Below are 20,431 nucleotides of genomic sequence, written 5' to 3'. Positions count from 1 at the left end.
CTACGTGGCGTTTTCTTATTGGCGTATAGCTGGAGAAACAAAAATATTTGTCCCATTGGAAGATAAATAAGTGAAATATGGAAATCTTCTGCATAGATGTTTCCCACTTTCCCAATCAATCACACGGCTAATTCAATGTTAATCTTAAGCAATTTGAGATTATAGAAAGGAAAATTATTAGCATCCCTTAATTTACAAATAATGTGATGTCAACTATAAAAGCCAAAAGTAAAAGCCTCTAGTTTGACCAAAAGGTTTTGCTCATTACTCTATCAACACTTATGAATCCCAAACAAACAACAGCTCCTTTTTACCATCTATCTAATCTAAAAGAGTAAAGTTTCAGCTTCTCTGCAATGGCTCCTTTCGGTCCTGAAAGAGACCCACTTTGTAGCAAGACCATGTCCTCTGTTTCACTTCAACTGTCTCTATAGAGTCTACTTCAATTCTTCATATATAGGTTCATCATTCTACAGCTTCATCCTCATTCGTTAACAGAGAGTGTCTTATTGAAAACTTCTTCCAAGTACAACTCCACTAAATATGATAGCACCAAACCACTTGTTTGACACAAATCTGTGCAAACATCAAAACGCAGAAAGTATTAGTTTTCCAAGGCAAATCACATTTTGGATTGAGAAAGAGTAAAAAGAAAATCCATATTTTCATACTTTCTACTGCAGTCAGCACCAGATGATAAGTCAGCTGTCCCTATTTGCCATCCTAGCTGTCCTGATGCAGCGGCCAGTGATGCGTAATATTGCCACCCTTGACCATTAGAGCAAGGAACAAAATGAGTCAAAAGACAGTAAATGGAATAAGGAATCACAAAAGAAACCTAGTAAAGTTTATTGAGTACCGAGATCTGCACTGAGTCCAGAAAGTGCAAGAAAGCCCATGGATGCTGTACCAAATCCAGTTAACCAAAGTTTTGTATTATCACCGAATCGAAGGGCTGTTGACTTAACACCAACTTTTACATCATCTTCTTTGTCCTGGAGACACAGTGACCGATTCTTTCACATTAGCCCATGAAAAAAAAAAATGATTTACCTCTGTAGTATCTCAAACTTACTTTGCATAAAAACTGAACTTAAGCTGAGATTTTGGTTTTGTAACTTGTGGCATATACTATATCAAAAGGAGACTAAAATCAACCTATTTCATTTTTCAATGTGCTACAAGGTAACTTTCCTTTCTCATTTCTGTTGCAAACAGGAAGACTTTTGTGGTGCTAACTCTTCACTTAAATTATAGATATCAGATGGAATAGAAGGGAGAGCAGGGTAACTTTCTTCTTTAAAATTGCCATTTGACAAAAAATGAACATCAAAATGGATGCATTTGTATGAGACATGAAACAAAAGCTGAAAATAAACTTATACTGGTGAAGCGAGAAATAGAGAAAGCAAAGGAAGCAGCAATATGCACAAATTAAGATTAACTACTTAGCTAATGTTCATAATCAATAGAATTTGAAGCTAGGAGAATAAAGTGAATATACCTGATGTGCATAAATAGTATCATAAACAAGGGTCCAGCAGACTCCTGAGAGATAAAGAGGGAGTACAACAGCTGGATCTATGCTTCCTTTTACTGCGGTCCATCCTAACAATGCTCCCCAGTTTATGGTCAAACCTAAAAAGGCTTGAGGCTGCAATTACAAAATAGAATCGATCAAAAGAGACTGAGAATAAATAAATTGTCTAACTTTGAGAGGCCAAAATGGATTTAATTACCCAAAATGTAAACCTCTTCATAAGTGGGTAGGAGAAGACAAGTAACAAAGATGAAGCCCCTAAAACACGGCTGCAGAATATACATACTGAAATGAGCTCAAGTAGATAAAGAATTTAATCACGAAACTAAAGGGAAGGCATGAAAATATGTCTTCAGGATTTGGGCCAGCTACATCTGGGTGAATCATATGTGTATAAATTTTTAAACAAACACTTGCAAATACGCGACTTTAGGGCATGAAAAAATTCTAAACAAACCTGTAATTGTTAAGTTGGAGAAGAATCCCTAAGCCTAAAAGCAACTGCAGCCCAAGAAATCCAATTCCTTGAAATGGTGTCAAAAGACCACTGGCGATAGGTCGTAGTCTAGTACGATCAACCTGGACAGAAAAAGAAATTTGTAAGACAACATAATCTAAAACAAAACAATCAAATAAAATCTTAAACCTCAAATATTCTTATTATTACTCTCAAGCAACCCATTTTTGTTTATAGACGAATGAATCCAGTTTAGCTACCCTAGCTACTAAACATATATTTCAATCGGGAAAACATTTTCCACCTTCACCACATCTAATACCTGAAGACTTTCACTTATTGAACAAAGTCATCCGGTACATGCAGATAAACTATTACCCAAAAACCGAAATGTGACTGGAAATGTTGGCGTAAATTGATTCGGCATGCAAGCCTCAAGACCACTTCCAGATGTCAAAGCAGAAACACTTTCACACCATGGTTACAGAAACCATAGTTACACAAAACATGTTTCGTAAACCAACATACTAAAGTGATAAATGAATTTGACAGAAGGGTCTTATCACCATACCAACCTTTGGATCTATGTCCTGATCAAGCAGATCATTAATTGTACAGCCGGCACCTCTAAGAAGTAGTGCTCCACAACCGAATAAAGCCATATATTTAAAACTTGGAAGGCTTCCGGGATCAGCAGCCAACGCAATCGACCTATACAACAATGATGGCGATTCAGAATTTCGATCCATTTACTTATCTTCGGAACCAGATCCATGACGAAAAATGGAATATGGTGATATCATCCAAAGACTACCAATATGATTCCTGAGTACGAAACCCAGTGGAATTTATAGTACTATAACATTTGTAAATCCAAGAAAACTCAGGTTTATAGCATTATCCAACCCAGTTTTCTGCCAATCCTTAACCACAAAACCACTCTCTCATGCTATCAAAGATCTCAGCTCAAGATCATACTACCTAATTGTCTATGAGCTGTTCAGAAGATCAATATGGATTTGATTAAAAACTAAAAACAAGTAACAGAGAAATTGTAGAGAAATGACAGACTGAAAAAAACTTCTCCACTGAAAATCTGAAATGTAGTCTAACAATAAAGAACAGACAAAGATTCTTTTATCCATTTGCTTCAACTGCAAATCAGTTGGAAAACACATAACTTGATTACAATGCATCTCAAAAGTGCAATGTCTTACCACATACAAGGCCAAGCAAGCAACCAAGTGCCAATGGGTTTATCCAATCGAGCAAGCTTAGCATAACCTCTAACTTCTTCAGGCAAATACAAATCTATCCAAGAAGCTTCCTTAACACCATCACTCATCTCCTTGTCATCTTTCTTAGGCTTTCCCTCCAAAACCGAAGAAGACGACGACATTCCACCAACTAATCTGTAATTCCAGCCAACACCAAGAAACTTCTCCTGATGCAATTCCTTCCCTTTACTCCATACTTGGTGGTTATCATTCCATAAAGGATAATACTTAGTAAAAGGATTTGTGTAATGGGTAGTAACAGGATTGGACAAGGATTTATGTTGTGATTGCAAAACAGCAAAGGAAGAAGATGGAGTTACGGAGACGGAAGATTTCAACAACCGTCTTGAAACACGGGACAGCCCAAAAAACGCCATCTTTGAGAGAAATTGTTGCCTGAAAGAAACAAAGACTTGAGATTTCAAACGTCTTACGAACGAAAGCTAACTTCTCAAGAGAATCAGAGTATGAAAAAAAAACTATCTAATTTCAGTTTCGAGTGATGAAGCCTCAAGAATCTACAACGTCAATGGCGTTTCTAATCGTTCTCCAGATGTGAAAAATCCAGTAAAATCAAAAGAAGAATCTCACATAATCAAATTTCTTAAACAATCAAAGCACAGAAAGAGATAAACGACCGACCAGTGAGTAACGACGACTCCGGCGAGAAAGAGCACGTCGTCTCTCGGAGCGAGACTTCTCCAGTAACCCGGTTGGATCGTTAATGGGCCTATAGATTATTCGACTTGGTCCGAAACAATTGGGCCAACAAAAAACTTATGGGCTAATGAAGAAACATCGTATGCTTTTACGGTCCAAATTAATTGGCCATATAATTCGAATCAGATAAACTACTACTGTATTTCTTGGAAATAAACCGTTACTGTTTTTTTATACTGAACTAAGGGAAATAGATAAATTTAATTAACGCGGAAGTTGTAGGTAAATTAATTGGCCATATAATTCGAATCAGATAAACTACTACTGTATTTCTTGGAAATAAACCTTTACTGTTTTTTTATACTGAACTAAAGGAAATAGATAAATTTAATTAACGCGGAAGTTGTAGCTCTAAGATCATTTCCAACCATGGATATTAAGTTAAGACTCTTATGACATACACTAAATGTGAGAAAGAAGAAAAGAAAGAGAAAGAAGTCCCAAAAAAGAAGAGATTTTTCTCCATTGAATAAATCTGCTTTCCACCAATTAAAACGTCACACGACACCAGTTCTTGTGGGGCTCTTTAGCCTCTTACTCCCTCCGTTTCGTTTTACTTGTCGTTTTAGACTTAAACGACAACTAAAATGAAACGGAGGATGTAATAAATAATCGATTTTTCAGTAAATAGTCTATTTTAATTTATTTTTATCTATAAAATTTAAAGAGCTCCATATGAGAAGCCCTGTGGATGCTCTAAGGCCTAAGCTTGTACAATCGTATGAGACGCTAATCACAATTCACACAATAATCTTATATTTAGACGAAGCTGACAATTAAATCTTTTAAAAATAAGCTTACACTAGCTGAAAGAAACAATATTTTATCTACTTTTAGGGATCCCAAATTTGATAGGATCGGGTCAGCACTTATGAGGGTAGACACATATTATTAGCCTTATCGGATTGGTGGGGTAAGGCTATTTGAATTCGGTCAGCAATAATCAATCTCGCTGAGTTTAATTGCTAATCTATAATCATCTGCATGGTCCACATGATCTGTCTGATCGATGGTGCATGGTGTCAGTTGCCGACCATAATATTTACGACATAAATATACTTATTTGTTTATAGATTTTGATCGTCATTATGGTTCTTCTCCTTCATCTATATATCTACAGATCTTAAAAATCAGGAATATAAAAATTTAAAATTTTAAACAACGATCTGCAGTCGTTATATTTTCTTATACGATGGCCATTGTTTAGACAGAAAAACTCGATCTACCGGAAAATTTATCAAGTCAATAGACAATTTTTCTAAAGGTTTATCTGCAATTTGTAAAAACAAAATTCTATAACAATGATATTTCTACGGTATATTTCTGTAGACTTCGTCTTCAAGGTCTAAGGGCATAAAACAGTCCAATTGAGGTGAAAATGAGATGTAAAACATGTGAGTGTGACCATAATATACGTACTCTTGTTATTTAGTTAATTGCTAATTAAGGGTTTACGTAAATCACACATACTAATATATAGATGTTTACTATAATCCATATATATGAAAAATTTAAATTAAAAAAAAAAAAAAACACTGAAACATGTACATAACTGAACGTACTTTTTTTTATTAATAAACATTATATCGAAACCGATATATGATGTGCATAACAACATATCAAAGCATCTTCCAAAACCCAACAGTTACATATAATTGAAATTCCACAAGCCCCCATTTATTATATTGAAAAAACACCTTAATAATACATCGAGATAGTGATATACGGTGACGCAGTGAGGAGGATGGTTAAGCTTTGGTGACGTGGCCTTCAATGTCAACAACCATTTGCTTAACGAATTTCATGTAGCCGCTTGGTTCGGGAAAGTCATCGTTGCGCTTCTCCCATAGCATAGTGAGTTTGCAGACGCAGGTATCCTCAGATTTGGGAATGAATTGGTAAATGACATCAAACACTTTGAGGTTCTCCATCGGGTGACCCTCCAGTCCTCTTTTCGTCAATGTTTTATTCTCATCATCTATCTCTCTCCTCTCTTTGAACGTCTCCTTCTTTCCATCTTTACACACATGTATGTTTAATATTAGTTACAATTTCCAACATCCGACTAGCTAGTCATGCCATAAAAATGATAAATATGTGACTATCATGTGTTTGCGTTTATATTTTTAAAATTATTCTAGAAAATGAAAAGTACTTTACTTTTAAACATATGACTTTTGTTTTCATATGTAAACATAAATACAAAAAATGATATTTTCATTTTTTTGGTCTTATAAAACATTCATTAATGATCATATATTTCATATTTGGCAATAGACGACCAAAACTATAGTTTCACACTTAGGCCATAATAGTGTTAAATCTCTTAAATAAATGTAGAGAGAAAGTATAAGTAAATGTATACCATATGTGTAGTCCCAACTCCTGATAGACCCGTGAGCGTCATGTTCGCCTTCGTGAACAACGACATTATGGATGTGTTGGCCGATGGTGTCAGGGAAGACATGGTTCTCGCTTTTCCAGCTCTTGTAGTGTTTCTCCGCCGATCCTTTCAATGGAACCTCCGTCACGTATGTTCCCGACGTCGCCATTTATTTCTCTCTCTCTCTCTCTCGTTTTGAAGCTTCCACTTGTTTTTTGATTGATGAGATTTTATACTAGTCGTCGCCTAGGTTTATATAGTGAACGTGACGCTTAAAAACATGCATGGTTTCTACTTTCTACCGTTTCTTTTTATCATTTGATAGTGCATACTAAAATCTTCTCTCTCTCTTTTTAACCATACACTATTTAATGAGTAAGAGATGTGTTATTTAATTATTTTTGTTAAAAGGCTTTCAATTATAATGTTATTTAATTTTGGACCACGTTATTAACGTGGGTAGTTGGCACTACAGCATCCCTTAGAAGATAATCATCTACCATGATTCATGCCCCATACATACTAATCACGAGAACAATTATTAATATCTGTGTATATATATATATATATATATATATATATATGTGGTAATCGAAACAAATGTACATAAAAGCCAAGTGTTTAAACGATTTGTGTTTACTTATTTAGGATATACAATTGCTCTGTTCTTTATTATATAGACGTTTAAAAAAAATCTTTATTTAATTTTATTTTCATGCAAAATGTAAATATAGACGTTGAATTGTTTTTCACTAAATACTAAATTAAAAATCATAAAAAGAATAAAAGAGGAATATACGATTCAAACCCAGGAACCGAAGATTATGCCGGCTTTGTGTATCTCTACCGTTTTCCACCATGTATTATTATACCTTGTATCCTCTTTGGTAATGAAATTTAGACCAAACAAAAAAAAAAAAACTTATATATGCTGCATCGAACAACAGTTTGTGGGGCTTTAGATTAAGGTCGGACATGGTCCGTGTGCCTCTAAATAGCATTATTGATGTCGGCAAGTCATAAAGAACATTTTTTGCTTCAGATTGAATTGCATTATTTGTGGTAAATTATATGGATTTTTAGTTGCATCATTTATGGCTTTGTCGTTGTTTTGTCATATCGCTCTCAAGAGAAATGATAATTTCCATAAGCGCCACAGAATCCAAAATTGTGTAGCATTCAAATTACAGATGACCATATATAATTGTCTTGATATTTGTCTTGAAATCCACTGAGGGTGACTAAGTTTGGAAGATGGTGCGTTACTGTGTTAGAGCATCTCCACGTCGTGATCGCATGATATCATAGCTAGTATAAAATTAAAAATTAATTATGCATGTCTTTTAATTATATGTTTCTTCATATTTTTGTTTTTCTGAAAAAAAGCAAACAAAGAGAATGAAAGAGAGATACACATTGAAATAAAAACTCCGAACATATGTATTTCTCTTCCAAAGTTCTTGGCCCTGGGATACTGTGCAAGAAAATCAATGATAAATCCTTAATAGTATTGTCGCTTCCACAACGTAATGTTCAAGGAAAAACTGAAGTAGCCAATCTCATTTGATCTCAGAGTACGTTACATAGAAAAAAAGCTCTAACAAAAATTATTACTAATAAAATGAACTCAACACCCATCCTACTAAAAAGAGAATATAATAAACTTATGGGACTGATGAGTGATGAGTTTCCTTAGTTTTCCCATAGTTGAGCAGTTTACTCACTCTTTACTCTTTAGTCTTTAGTAACCAGGATGGATCATTAATGGTCCATACAATTGGCTTTCAATACAAATGGGCCAAGAAGAACTTGGGGTCTTTCAATACATATGACGATGCAAATCTTCTCTGTTAACGCTTTAATTAGTATCCAAATTACTTAGCCTAGAATTGGAATCGGATAAACGAACCCTAATTTACTGTATCTCTTGCGAAAAAATTACTGTTTTTAAACTACAAGAAACTAACTTTAAAAAGTGTTCTAAACTCATAGACTACTCGAAATCAGCCGTTGATAATACTTATATGGGACATTAATCATGCTCCCTTATAATCTCTATCTAGATGGATCTATTCCTAACATCAAATAAGCTTACACTCTAGTGGTTTTTACTAGTTGAAAGAGACACTCTTTTATTTTTCATTTCGGGATTCCAAATTTGATAGGATCAGGTCGTGACTCATGAGACACATATTCGCCGTATCGGATTGGTGGGGTCGAGTGATTTGAAGTCGGTGAGAAGCAAGCAATAATAAATCTCGACAGCATCAGAGTAGTTGCATTTTTCGTAAACAAATAAAATCATCTGCATGGGCCAGGAATTTTGTAACATCAATCATTGAACGCATATATACGTTACAATTTAATAATGGTGTAGCTGCATGGAAAGTCCGATTTCTGGATGATCTACTTATGGTCGTAAACTCAAAGTTTTACAATCAGGCACATTTACAACAAAATCTTTACTAGATCAGCGGGTACTTACTTGGTATATGAAGTGAAAACTTTTTAATTTTATGTTTAATAAACATGTATAGAATAAATATTTTACTATTTATAGATGTCGTTTTTATGGTTCTTTTAGAAAAAAACAAAGATTTTGCATAAATGATGCACTGGTCATTTTTTAATACGAAGGGCGAAGGCCTTTGTTTTGACAAAAAATCGACCTACAATGTAAAGAAAATTGAAAATTATCAAGTCGACATATTTTTCTAGAATCTTGTGCAATTTGTAAAAACAGAATCTATCGCAATGATATTTTTGCGGTCTATTTATGTACGTCATCAAGATTAGTAGGGTGAAAACAGTCCAATTGAGGTGAAAATGAGATGTATAATATGTGAGTGTGACCATAATATATACGTAGTTCAGAATTTTGCCTAATCCATACATACTACATCGTTACCTAATACCAGTAGACGTTTACTAATCCATATATGTGAAAATTGCAAATATAATAAACACTGAAACGTGTAGTAAATTATTCTTAAGAATCACTATATCGAACCTGATATATGATCATGAGCATAACAATATATCAAAGCATCTTACATAACCAAACGGTAACACATAGAAATGATGAAACTCCACAAGACCCCATTTATTATACTGAAAAACACCTTAAGTAATAAATCGAGATAGTGATGATGATGATGAAGATGGTGATGATGATGGATTGATGGTGACTGTGACCGTGGGAATGATGATTAAGTTTTGATGACGTGTTCTTCCATGTCAGCAACCAAGCTCTTGACGAATTTCATGTAGCCGCTTGGTTCGGGGGACTCATCGTTGCGCTTCTCCCATATTAAAGTGATTTTGCAGACGCAGCTATCCTCAGATTTGGGAATGAATTGGTAGATGACGTCATACACTTTGAGCTGCTCCATCACGTGACCCTCAAGTCCTCTTAATGTCAATGTTTTATTCTCATCATCTATCTCTCTTCTCTCCTTGAACACCTCCTCCTTTCCATCTTTACACACATGTTTATTGGTTAAAATCTAAATCTATAGAGAGATATTCACAATAATACGTTTTTTAACTACACCAAGACCAAACCAATCATGCCATAGAAAAACAAAAAAAAAAACTAGCGACCAAACCAATCTAGATTATATGTTGACTATATGAACTCGATTGTTTGTTTTGTTTTTTGCGCTGTTTTTCGTGTTTAATGTACGCGAACACAATCATGTGTTTGCGTTTACACATTTTTTCAAAATATTCTTCATTAAACAAGTGAAAAATACTTTACTTTTAGAAAATCTGCGTTTTCTTATGTAAGCATAAATGCAAAATATGAAAACTGAAATGGTCAAGAGACATCAAGACCTATATATTATGAATATATTTAGATGTATTCTTGAGCTACTTCTGAAATATGGTACAACTATGTAGTATTATTATTATTATTATTTTGTCTTTTTGTAACATGCATTAACCTTAGACGACTTTGGCATTTTGCCAATAGACTACCAAAAGGTCAAAACCCTAGATTCACACATACACCATTATTGTGTGTGTCAGTGTGTGTGTGTATAAACTGTTAAATAATAGATATATATAGAGAGAGAAAGTATAAGTAATTGTATACCCCAAGTGTAGTTCCAACTCCTGATAGAGCCGTGAGAGTCATGTTCGCCTTCGTGAACAATGACATCTTGGATGTGGTGGCCGATGGCGTCAGGGAATACATGGTTCTCGTTCTTCCACCTCTTGTAATGTTTCTCGGCTGATCCTTTTAACGGAACCTCCGTCACGTACGTTCCCGACGTCGCCATTTCTTGCTCTCTCTCTCTCTCTCTTTCTTTCGTTTTAAAGCTTCCACTTGTTTTTGTATGTTTTGTTTTGGTTGATGATAACACTTGTCGTCGCCTTGGTTTATATAATGAACGTGACGGTTAAAAACATGGTTTCTACCGTTTTTTAATCATTTGATAGTGTGCATGCTAGAATCTTCTTTTCTTCATCTTTTTTAACCTACGCACTATTTAATGAGCACTGATGGGTCGTCATAGAATTGTGTATTGTAATTGGTGGCTGATTTTCGACCACCACGTTATTAATATGGGTAGTTGCCACAACATCCTTTAGAAGATAATTATGCCCCACACACATTAATCGTGAAAGCATATATATTGACATATTAAAATTTTGGTAGGAAATTGATTAAAACAAAAAAAAAAAAAAATCCGCCTTCATACACTGCTTCCTACGAGATTTTCTACTAACTGATATTTGTAGAAATTTTCATATCATTTTTTTAGATTTTCTATGGAATTTGAATTTAATAATTTTTTATATAAAAGAATGAGATCCATTTCATAACATGGTGATGCATTAGTAGTTCGGATTTGGTTTGAAATGATTGGCCGAACTACGTTATGATTTGGTCTGTCAAACTATAATAATTTGGTGGCCAATACTATTTGAATCTAGGTGGGGGGATTTTTCTCTTTATTACCATTGGACCAAGACGATTTGGTTAAACTATAACATTTTCGAGACCCAAAATAATGTAAAAGAGGGAAATATATTGGCCATACTTTATCTTAGAAAATTATTCAAGAATGTTGTTGGGATTGGAAGATGACAAATTGTGTCTAGAATATACTCCGTAGTTATATAGTTTCGTATTATTTTGCTTTATATTTTTTTTATTGCTATGGACCATTCACCGATCATTGTTGACATTATTTCATCTTATAAAATGAATCCAATCAAGTTACGACACCGAATGCAAGCTTTATGAACAATCGAATCATATATTAACGTCGAAATAATATGTTTTACCATATTTTAAGAATCTCTTCATTGGTTATATTTTCGTGGAATATACTATCTCCGTTTTAAAATATAAGGCGTTTTGGAGAAACTTTTTTGTTCCAAAATATAAATCGTTTTCAAGTTTCTATGTAAATTATATATTAATTTAATATTTTATGATTATTTTTATTATGCAATCTCTTTTATGATTGGCTGAACTTTTAAAAAATAAATCTTATTAATGAGCGTGCTTTTAGATAAAACGTCTTATATTTTGAAACGGAGAGAGTACATTAGTAACAAAATGGTTTGATCTTCATCGTAAGTACAAACTTTGATATTGTATACTATATGCAAAAGCTAATCAATGTTTCATTTGATTCTTAAGCTTTAACTTATCTTGAATCCATACAAAACCATACAATTTTTGTTCAAAGCGTTGATATCCCCACACCAAATCTACCCTTGCCATTGTACAAAATAAAATAAAATCATATGAATCCATAAAATCGAGAGAAATCCTTAGAGATAACTGAATTCCATTAAAAATTCACAGCCCAAAGCCCCGAAGCCCAAAGAAAGAAAAATAAAATGAAATCGGATTATAAACGAATTCAACCGACTAGTGGAAAAAAAAGTCAAAAACCTAACAACGACTTCGGCAAGAAAGAAAATGTCTCGGAGGAAATGTGCTTTTAGTCAAGTGGTTAAGTTCATTTTACTCTGTTTTCTCTACCGGAGTTCGACTCCAGTAAATCACATTATCCCGTGTAATAGGGATTGGTTATGCATCGGGCCTTATCGATCAAAAATGTTAAAAAAAAAAAAAAAATGTTTCGGAGCGAAACTTCTCCCGTAACCAGGATGGATCATTAATGGGCCTATACATTATTCTACTTCGTCCTGCTTCGATCGGCCTGATAAACATGGGCCAGCAAGTATTTGGGATCTAATGGAGAAGAAACATATATGACGACGATTAGAATCCTCTCCGTTAACGCTTTAGGATCCAAATTAATTGGCAATAGAATTAAACCAACCCTAACCTTAACTGTATTTGTTAAAGAAAAAAGTTACTTTATATTATTATTTGAAAAGACAGAGGGAGAAATCTTTTATCATATTGACAACACCATCTTAATTCGGAAATACTTATCCCCTTGAAATAAATCACATAATTATAGATAAACAAAAAGACAACACCAAATAGAAAGGTCAAAAAACAAAAACACTTATTATTAGTAACACATTATCTCTGTGTCAACATCCAATTTTCAAACAAAACATATTATTATCTAGTAACATTCATAGAGCTTAATATCCATTTTAACTCGGAAATACTTAGCCCCTTGAAATATATCCGTCACAAAGGTAGCGATCCCACGAGCCATGAAGAAGTCACCAGTCCCACCGACGACCGATAGATCTCTTGTTGGCTCCATCATCAAATCAGCACCCATTATGTTCAATGTCCCCTTGTATTCCGATGAGTTAAACACCAACGTGTAGCAAAACCACGCATTGAAGTCCATCTTCATGTCATAGAAATAGAAGCCTTGTGCCCGAGCCAGGGGTTTTGAGAGATAGTTCTTGTCCGTTGTTATGGGGTCATCGAAAATTACAAACTTACCAAACTTGAAGTTTCCTAGTCCAGGAGGGCTCACGATGGCGGCGGAGGTTGCGTTTGCTACATTGTCGCCATCGTAGAGGATGTCATGGAAATAGAACGAGAAGTGTTTGCAGGGTTTTTTCGGATCAAGTGTTTTTCGGAACGATAGGACGGTATCGGAGAAGAGTAAAACTAATAAGAAGAATGAGAAGAGGGATTTGAAGAGTTGTTTAACTACTAGAGATGACATTGTTAGCTAGAGACTAGTGAGTACTGGATTGTGTAAAATGAAGAAGACTTAACCCCATTTATATAGAAGTGTTATCCACTTGTTTTAATAAATTGAATTTATTTGGATAATAGAAAGAAATTTCAAAGTTTGAGGGACACAGCTAAATGGGTTGTTGATCTTTTGCCAATTTTTATTTAAGATATAAATTAGAGTGAAAATAAGGTTTTGCGATCATGCGGAAGGACAAAAGCGGGGTTGGTGGTAACTAAGCTACAACTTAATTTCACTTTCTTGATAGAGCTTAATTAATTTTTTTCCAGGGAAAAGATATGTACAATGATTTGATACTATTAAACGGTTTGGTGAGTCCAACCTAAAAGCATAAAGTCGAAGGCTAGCTAATAAAACACAGCAAGTTGAGTATATACTAATTATATTGAAATAAATTTAAACAAAACTAAAGTGTTACGCAGAAATGGAAAAACAAACCAATTATTAAAAAACTTTAGGAAATATTGCTTTAAAATATCGAACGCCCATCACTCATGTGCGGTCCGTATGGTTTACATTAGGTAACTTGTAAAATAAATAACCATATCACGTTCTAGCTTTGCTTCTAAGATTGCTTATACTAATCAACCAGTTTCTTCGTTAAAGGAAACTAAAAAGATATGAAAATGAAACTCGACGCAATATCTACAATAGTATTGTGGTTGGGTTGTGTAACACAGTATCCACAAATACAAACACATGCGAAAGATTTTTCCAAAAAAAAAAAAAAAAAGCGTTAACCCGCACGTAATAGGTTATTGAGAAATATGGACTAAAAATTACTTTTGTTAACTAAACCATATTTACTATTTAGGTTATCTCGTAATACTTTTACTTTTTCAGTTTTTATTTTTCTTTTTTGAAACCCACTAATAAAGACTTGAATTGCTGACCAAAACACAAAAGTCGCGAGTTTTATATCAATTTACATCTTTATTCGTATAATTACGGACTAACGGATATTGAATAATCAACTCCAGATTTAAATACAATGCACAGTTGATGAAACAATGTGCGAATAAAGACGTTGGATTGATATGATACGAGTTTTGCAAAGAAAACCAAAAGTGTAGATCGTCAGGACGACATGATCATGATTCATGAAGATGTTTATATGAAGCTAATATTGTTATTGTATTTTATGTATATAAATTTTATAATTATACAAGGGCATGCTCTTGTACTAGAACAATTATTCCCTCTATCGCTTTACTTTCAGTGTAAGACTAACATATAAATAAAAAAAACAATTATGTGCCAAACATTATAGTCAATTAATTCATTTAAGAAATCGTCCTGTTCTTTCAAGTTTCAATACGACTCTTTTTCGATATTTTTTTAAAAAATCGTCCTATTTTCTCTTATTAATTTTAAAACTAGTATATAAGTCAATAATATTTGTCACTAACTCCTTCCTAACACATGAGTAAAGGCACAGACGTCAAAATGTCTAACAAGAGGATTTGATTAAAAAGGAAAAAGAGAGTTCAAAGGGGTTTCGTTGCCTAACTCCTCTTTTGTCCCTTACTGATTTCAAAGTAGACCCATGTAGAAAAAAGTAAACAAACTTCTAAACCAAGTATACTAAAACAACTGAGACAACGTAAGAAACTTCACAAATATCTTATCCTTCAAATTTAGAAAAAAAAAAAAAAAAAAAAAAAAAAAACTGAACGAAAGCCTCATAAAATGATCTGAACTAAAGCTTTCTAGCAAGTCCTCTGAAAATGGAGAAGTTAAAACAGAGGTGAATATCAAACCAGACCGCCATGTCATGAACTTGGCTGTAGAGTCTTGGTTTCACTCGGTGTCGTGCATGCTCATGTTTCTAAGACTTTGAAGCGAATTAAAAAAAAAAAGATTGTTTCTATAGTTTTCTTAAGATAATTATAATTTAGTTTCAAGAGATTATTAGGATATCAAAGAAAAAAAACCTCTTTCCTTAGTACGGAAATTGGTTTTGAACTACTACTAAGACTAGGTTTTTAGAATTGATAGTTATCTGGGACTCAAGGAAAATGCCATTTTTGTTACAAAATAAACACATACTTGGTTTTAGTCCGAAACATGATGCATCGAAGAAGTCGAGAGCTCTGCTGCATGATTTACCATTGGTTTGTCTCTCTTCTTTCTCTAGAACACACTAACAAAATAGTCGTCAACTACAAAACATTCCATAAAGTCGTCAATTAAATTCCATGGAAGTTCGGTAATTTTCTGAACCAAATTTCCATCTTAAAAACTAATTTGACGATATAACAGGAACTGTGAAAAAAAACTATATATAATCAAATTAGAGCATTTTATTCGCCGTTGGTAGTTCAATTGATGTTATATTATTAGTTGGTCATGTAAATTAAAAGAAGAAAATGTCACGGAGATCCTTTAGCATATAGAAACTATATATAGGCAGTTATTATTTACAATATGAAACAAACGTTATTATACAAACCAATCTTTTGACCTTTGCAAGTCTCGGAATCCCAAAGATAAAATTCATTAAGGACTCTCTGAATCCTCAACCAGCGACTCTTCAATCGTGACGTTCTTCGAAATTCCAACGACCGGACGGCTTGATGTGTACTGTTGCACCACCAACACTGACGCTACCGACGAAATACTTTCGCTTGCCGTTAATAAATTCCCGATCGGTCCAAGCTCCGGTGTGTCGCTTCTTTCCAAATTTACCCCTGACGCCACCAAACCTTCCGGTGACTTCCCCACCAAGAAAAGGTTACTTCTAGAATACTCATTAATAACCTCGATAACTTCCTCGTAACATTTCACGATTTTCTCTTCGTAAACGATTTGAGATTCCGAATCCGAATTAGAACGCGAACTTTCTTGTTCTTTTATCTTTGCTTTAAGTTCGGTTATAGCTTCAATATCAATCAATCTAGTTTCCCCTGAACCGACCTGATCTTCGATTATCTCGACCATCACGTTTTCCGGTTTAAATTCCTCGCTAGGAATAAACCGAACAACGGTTAAGGTTATCCCGGGATGTTCCGCCATTCGCACCGCAAACGCTAACGCCTCGCGATCATCATTCCCTCCGAAAAACAAAACCGTTATAGCCAACGAGAAATCACTAGATGCTACACGAGTCGTACCACCAAGCCCACGATCAACCAGAATTGCAACAGAACAAGGAGATTCCTCCATAACCTTCTTGTTAATCCAACGGTAATCGTTTCGAGTCGTCTCCCACGTTCTGTCCAACCTAACGTGCTTGTGAAACGGAAGAATCACCATAGCGGTTTTTTTGCGTTCTGCGCTTTGGCAAATATCCTCATGTATAGTCGCCATTGGTGAGATAGCCGTCATGGGACGTACTGAGACACGACTAAGTCGCCGGAAAGCTTCAAATGCAACCACAACCATGTCGGAAGAAGAACTATTGTTCCCTGTTTTGTCTTTGTTCCAGAAAGGAAGGCCGTTTCTTCGGACCTTGTGTGCCATAAGTATAGCCGATGATCTCTCCGAAAGCTCCATAAGATGCATCGCGTAGACTGATAGATTTTCTTTACGGTTTATGCCTCGGGATGCTTCTATGAGGTTGACGATCGTGGGGATGTTCATTATGCTCTGGAAACAGAACATGAGACAGAGCGGTTTGTTTGACCGGTTCGTCTCCTCGACCGTTCGGTTCTTGTAATCACCTTTGGTTAAAGATTTACCTGGTTTGTACACCGCTAGAACTAGAGGAGTCGTCATGAACGTGGTGAAAATCGCCATTAGAACCATTATAGCGAAAACTTGATCGTTTAGAACCTGTGACAACACATAAAAAAATTTAGTAAACGGGCAAATATTTTTTTGTAAAACCTGATTTTCAATTTGGAATTTAATGGACTTACCCCTCTGTCTTTACCGATGTTGAGGACGATGAGCTCAACAAGGCCTTTCGTGTTCATCAAGAAACCAAGCGCTAAAGACTGGTCAAGTGGTACTTTGCAGTAAAGGGAAACTAGGACTGTACCGACGATTTTACCGAAACAAGCATTAAATATAACCAAAACCAAGAGTCCCCAAGACTGAGCTCCTTGTATCGTCGCCACATCCGTCTTTAAACCACTTGAGACGAAGTAGAGCGGCAAGAAAAGACCTGACACGAGATCCTCAACTTTCTCAACCAGAGCATTCGCGAAATTGCCTTCTTTAGGGAAAATAACCCCAATCACAAACGCACCGAACAGCGCGTGAATCCCAATCAAGTCCGTGACGAAGCTAGCTGCAAGAACAATACCTAACGTGCAACACACGTAAAGTTCATTTATTGGTTCTCCTTCAGGACAACGTTTAGCAATCAACTTAATCCCCGGTTGCACAACAAAGATACAGAACAGAACGAAACCGCAACCCGAGAGAAACACCCAGAGAGATGTCAGCGGAGAGCTCCCCTCTCCAGAGAGAGCCACCGCGAGAGCAAGGAGAATCCAAGCAGCCACGTCATTGACTGCAGCAGCCGACAAAGCAATCTTTCCGATATCAGTGGTTAGAAGCTTGATCTCAGCGAGTATTCGAGCCAAGACGGGAAAAGCGGTGATGGAGAGAGCAACACCCATGAAGACAAGGAAAGGAGCTTTGCTGGCTCCATCAGCTATGGAACTACGGAGAGCAAAAGAAGTTCCAATGCCTAATATAAAAGGGAGAGTGATTCCGGCGAGAGCAATCGAGAGAGCCCTTTTTCCGGTTCGCTTGAGGGATTTGGGATCGAGCTCGAGACCAACGAGGAATAGGAAGAAGATGAGTCCTAAGTTTGCAAGTGTGTCTAAAACCGTTAGACTCTTTGGTGGGAAAACTGTGTTAATAAACTTTGAGCTTTTCCCGAGTGCTGATGGTCCAAGTAATATTCCACCCTAAAACCACAACATAAAACTCATATTTCAATACATCATAATTCCAAAAAAAAAGTATAAATAATCAGTGATATGTGTTTAAAAGTGTATTATTCATCATCCACGACTGACTAATCAAAGTTAAAAATCTTATCTGTTCAAAATGTTGAATTTATCACTTCCCACAAGATTCATAGGAACGTGGATGCATAAACGGATATTATAAGATATTATTAATATCTCAATGCTTAACGTGTCAGCGAATTTTGTGGAAGAAAACGAATATTCTGATGAAAATTCCTACGATATATACGTCACAAACAAGCCCGAAGACTAATTCAAGTGTATGATTGGGGCTACTAGTTTTAACTAATAATGTAAATTTCCGAAAAAATCCGTCATCTTATCGAATTATTGATCAAACTAGTACTATCTTTGACTTTTAATTAGACCCCAAAAATGGATAATGAGATTTTTTAATAATAAACTTTGACCAAAAAAAAAAAAGATAAATCATAAAGAAGTAAAGAAACGTACGACAATCTCGGCGATGACACGTGGCTGCCGGAGAGGACGGAGGAGAAAAGCAAGAAGACGAGTGAGAAGAAGAACGATACAGATCTGAAGTATCAGAAGAGGCAACGCGTGATCCAGAGGATTCTCTCCTTGGAACACTCCATTAGAGGTTGCTTTCATTGGTCCTGGACATGTTGTCCCGTTTGTTCCCATGCCTTTTAAAGATCTGACAAATTTTGAATTTTCTACGAAAGTTAGTCATTGTGGAAAGTTAAAATAGCACGTGAAGCAATCTAGGAATTTTGATTAATTTATCAGCATTACATGATAAATTAAGAGAGTAAAATTATGATTAGGGCTTAAACAGGAAAAAAATATGATTTGTCAACAGAAGAAAACTAACAAAGAAATAGAAAATTACGATTAATATTCTTGATTACGTTTTTCTTTCTTGAAACCAAACAGATCAGATCTAAACACGAGATTTCGATAGGTTAAGAGGCGATACTCACGGATAAATATCTAAAAACGCAGATTATATCGGGACTGAGATGATTCTCCGATCTAACTCGATTGATTTTACGGTAATTGATGATTCGTGTCGTAAAATTGGAATATTTTTTTGGGTTTCAAAGAGAGTGTTTTGAGTAAGAAGCGGATGCAGTATCAGGCCGTTATTAGGGGGTCTTTTTATAGGCTGCAAGTCGACCCAAATACCAATAATGCCCTTGTTTGCGCGGGAATGATTTCTTCTTCTGTTTTTTTTTTGTTTAATAATTAATATAAATAAAACAATTATACATTATCTTTAGGCTAGGGTTGGCAACTATTATTTTTTTTTTTTGTCAACCGCTATTAATTAAGACTCAAAAGAGTCATTCCTGAGGAATATTGTTTACATTTCGTGCCAATTTATCCGCTTTTACATTTGCACTACGAGAAATTAAAGATAAAGAAAAATTTGTGAATTCCTCTTTGGCAACTAGCAAACTGATTTCTTTAAAAAATTGGTGAGAAATGCTTCCCAATTTGGACGGTATTTGGAAACTAGTAATGTATAAATATCTAATTATCTACTTGTTTTCGGTATGGGATATGTGAGTGGTACATTTTTTTTAATAATTATATTGGTTTATACAAAGCTCAAACAATACTGTAGTTTCACTATCACTAGCTAGTAATTCCTTTAGTCCCCAAGATCTAAGATTTCACATAATATAGTCTTATTTCACATATTTTAGTCTTTTTTGTTTTGGTCAAACAACTAGTCTTGGACTCTTGTACTTATAATTTGAGCTCTTTGAATATTCCAACTCCCATTTATACTAGTATTTTTGCAACACTTTGGTGACGGGTGGGTAAAAATGCTTTCGGCTATATCGGATACCCGACCCGTTTTTAAAATTTCTTCGCAAAAAATTTGTTGGGTCGGGTTATATTTAACCCAACTCATACACCGGATATTTCATGTTTAATAATTTAGATATTTAGAAGATTTGATTAAGATTTATAATTATGACTCTCCTATCATCTT

At 35.0% G+C, this 20,431-nt stretch overlaps 5 protein-coding genes across 6 annotated transcripts; all 5 read right to left on the bottom strand.

The window, feature by feature from the left end:
- Nucleotides 1–131: 131 nt before the first annotated feature.
- LOC9303768 (4-hydroxybenzoate polyprenyltransferase, mitochondrial) lies at nucleotides 132–4,037 on the bottom strand. 2 transcript variants are annotated; one of them, XM_021017867.1, is made up of 9 exons: nucleotides 3,917–4,037; nucleotides 3,215–3,670; nucleotides 2,573–2,708; nucleotides 1,998–2,119; nucleotides 1,740–1,809; nucleotides 1,505–1,654; nucleotides 860–995; nucleotides 672–768; nucleotides 132–576 (listed from the first exon to the last, which is right to left on the bottom strand). In XM_021017867.1, the coding sequence occupies exons 2-9, from the start codon at nucleotides 3,649–3,651 to the stop codon at nucleotides 507–509; spliced, it is 1,218 nt and encodes a 405-aa protein (XP_020873526.1). In that variant the 5' UTR covers nucleotides 3,652–3,670; nucleotides 3,917–4,037; the 3' UTR covers nucleotides 132–506. The 2 variants fall into 2 exon arrangements, with proteins under 2 accessions (XP_020873526.1, XP_020873525.1); XM_021017866.1 differs by lacking the exon at nucleotides 3,917–4,037 and having other exon boundaries at nucleotides 139–576; nucleotides 3,215–3,906.
- A 1,502-nt stretch (nucleotides 4,038–5,539) lies between these two features.
- Nucleotides 5,540–6,679, bottom strand: LOC9303767 (MLP-like protein 328). The gene is made up of 2 exons (XM_002867649.2): nucleotides 6,360–6,679; nucleotides 5,540–6,011 (listed from the first exon to the last, which is right to left on the bottom strand). Exons 1-2 carry the CDS (start codon nucleotides 6,544–6,546, stop codon nucleotides 5,743–5,745), a joined length of 456 nt encoding a protein of 151 aa, XP_002867695.1. The 5' UTR covers nucleotides 6,547–6,679; the 3' UTR covers nucleotides 5,540–5,742.
- Nucleotides 6,680–9,332: 2,653 nt separating this feature from the next.
- On the bottom strand, nucleotides 9,333–10,852 carry LOC9303766 (MLP-like protein 328). The gene is made up of 2 exons (XM_021018132.1): nucleotides 10,477–10,852; nucleotides 9,333–9,855 (listed from the first exon to the last, which is right to left on the bottom strand). The coding sequence occupies exons 1-2, from the start codon at nucleotides 10,661–10,663 to the stop codon at nucleotides 9,587–9,589; spliced, it is 456 nt and encodes a 151-aa protein (XP_020873791.1). The 5' UTR covers nucleotides 10,664–10,852; the 3' UTR covers nucleotides 9,333–9,586.
- Nucleotides 10,853–12,751: 1,899 nt separating this feature from the next.
- Nucleotides 12,752–13,771, bottom strand: LOC9303765 (dirigent protein 6). The gene has a single exon (XM_002867647.2). It carries the CDS (start codon nucleotides 13,505–13,507, stop codon nucleotides 12,944–12,946), a length of 564 nt encoding a protein of 187 aa, XP_002867693.1. The 5' UTR covers nucleotides 13,508–13,771; the 3' UTR covers nucleotides 12,752–12,943.
- Nucleotides 13,772–15,910: 2,139 nt separating this feature from the next.
- Nucleotides 15,911–19,621, bottom strand: LOC9305841 (cation/H(+) antiporter 17). The gene is made up of 4 exons (XM_021017617.1): nucleotides 19,410–19,621; nucleotides 18,919–19,123; nucleotides 17,401–18,402; nucleotides 15,911–17,314 (listed from the first exon to the last, which is right to left on the bottom strand). Exons 2-4 carry the CDS (start codon nucleotides 19,108–19,110, stop codon nucleotides 16,040–16,042), a joined length of 2,469 nt encoding a protein of 822 aa, XP_020873276.1. The 5' UTR covers nucleotides 19,111–19,123; nucleotides 19,410–19,621; the 3' UTR covers nucleotides 15,911–16,039.
- Nucleotides 19,622–20,431: the final 810 nt, after the last annotated feature.

The sequence above is a fragment of the Arabidopsis lyrata genome (genome assembly GCF_000004255.2).
Source record: "Arabidopsis lyrata subsp. lyrata unplaced genomic scaffold ARALYscaffold_7, whole genome shotgun sequence".
Taxonomy (NCBI): Eukaryota; Viridiplantae; Streptophyta; class Magnoliopsida; order Brassicales; family Brassicaceae; genus Arabidopsis; species Arabidopsis lyrata.
The sequence above is the reverse complement of the archived record's forward strand: the minus strand, read 5'-3'. Positions and strand labels throughout refer to the sequence as shown.

Coding starts and splice junctions, on each gene's coding strand:
- LOC9303766 (XM_021018132.1), bottom strand. CDS start 10,663: ATGGCGACGTCGGGAACGTACGTGACGGAGGTTCCGTTAAAAGGATCA. Junction 9,856..10,476: donor GAGTTGGAACTACACTTGGG/GTATACAATTAC, acceptor ATGTGTGTAAAG/ATGGAAAGGAGGAGGTGTTC.
- LOC9303767 (XM_002867649.2), bottom strand. CDS start 6,546: ATGGCGACGTCGGGAACATACGTGACGGAGGTTCCATTGAAAGGATCG. Junction 6,012..6,359: donor GAGTTGGGACTACACATATG/GTATACATTTAC, acceptor ATGTGTGTAAAG/ATGGAAAGAAGGAGACGTTC.
- LOC9303768 (XM_021017867.1), bottom strand. CDS start 3,651: ATGGCGTTTTTTGGGCTGTCCCGTGTTTCAAGACGGTTGTTGAAATCT. Junction 2,709..3,214: donor CTTGCTTGGCCTTGTATGTG/GTAAGACATTGC, acceptor ATTGTTGTATAG/GTCGATTGCGTTGGCTGCTG. Junction 769..859: donor TGGACTCAGTGCAGATCTCG/GTACTCAATAAA, acceptor CTAATGGTCAAG/GGTGGCAATATTACGCATCA.
- LOC9303765 (XM_002867647.2), bottom strand. CDS start 13,507: ATGTCATCTCTAGTAGTTAAACAACTCTTCAAATCCCTCTTCTCATTC.
- LOC9305841 (XM_021017617.1), bottom strand. CDS start 19,110: ATGGGAACAAACGGGACAACATGTCCAGGACCAATGAAAGCAACCTCT. Junction 18,403..18,918: donor GTGTCATCGCCGAGATTGTC/GTACGTTTCTTT, acceptor TTGTGGTTTTAG/GGTGGAATATTACTTGGACC. Junction 17,315..17,400: donor ACATCGGTAAAGACAGAGGG/GTAAGTCCATTA, acceptor GTGTTGTCACAG/GTTCTAAACGATCAAGTTTT.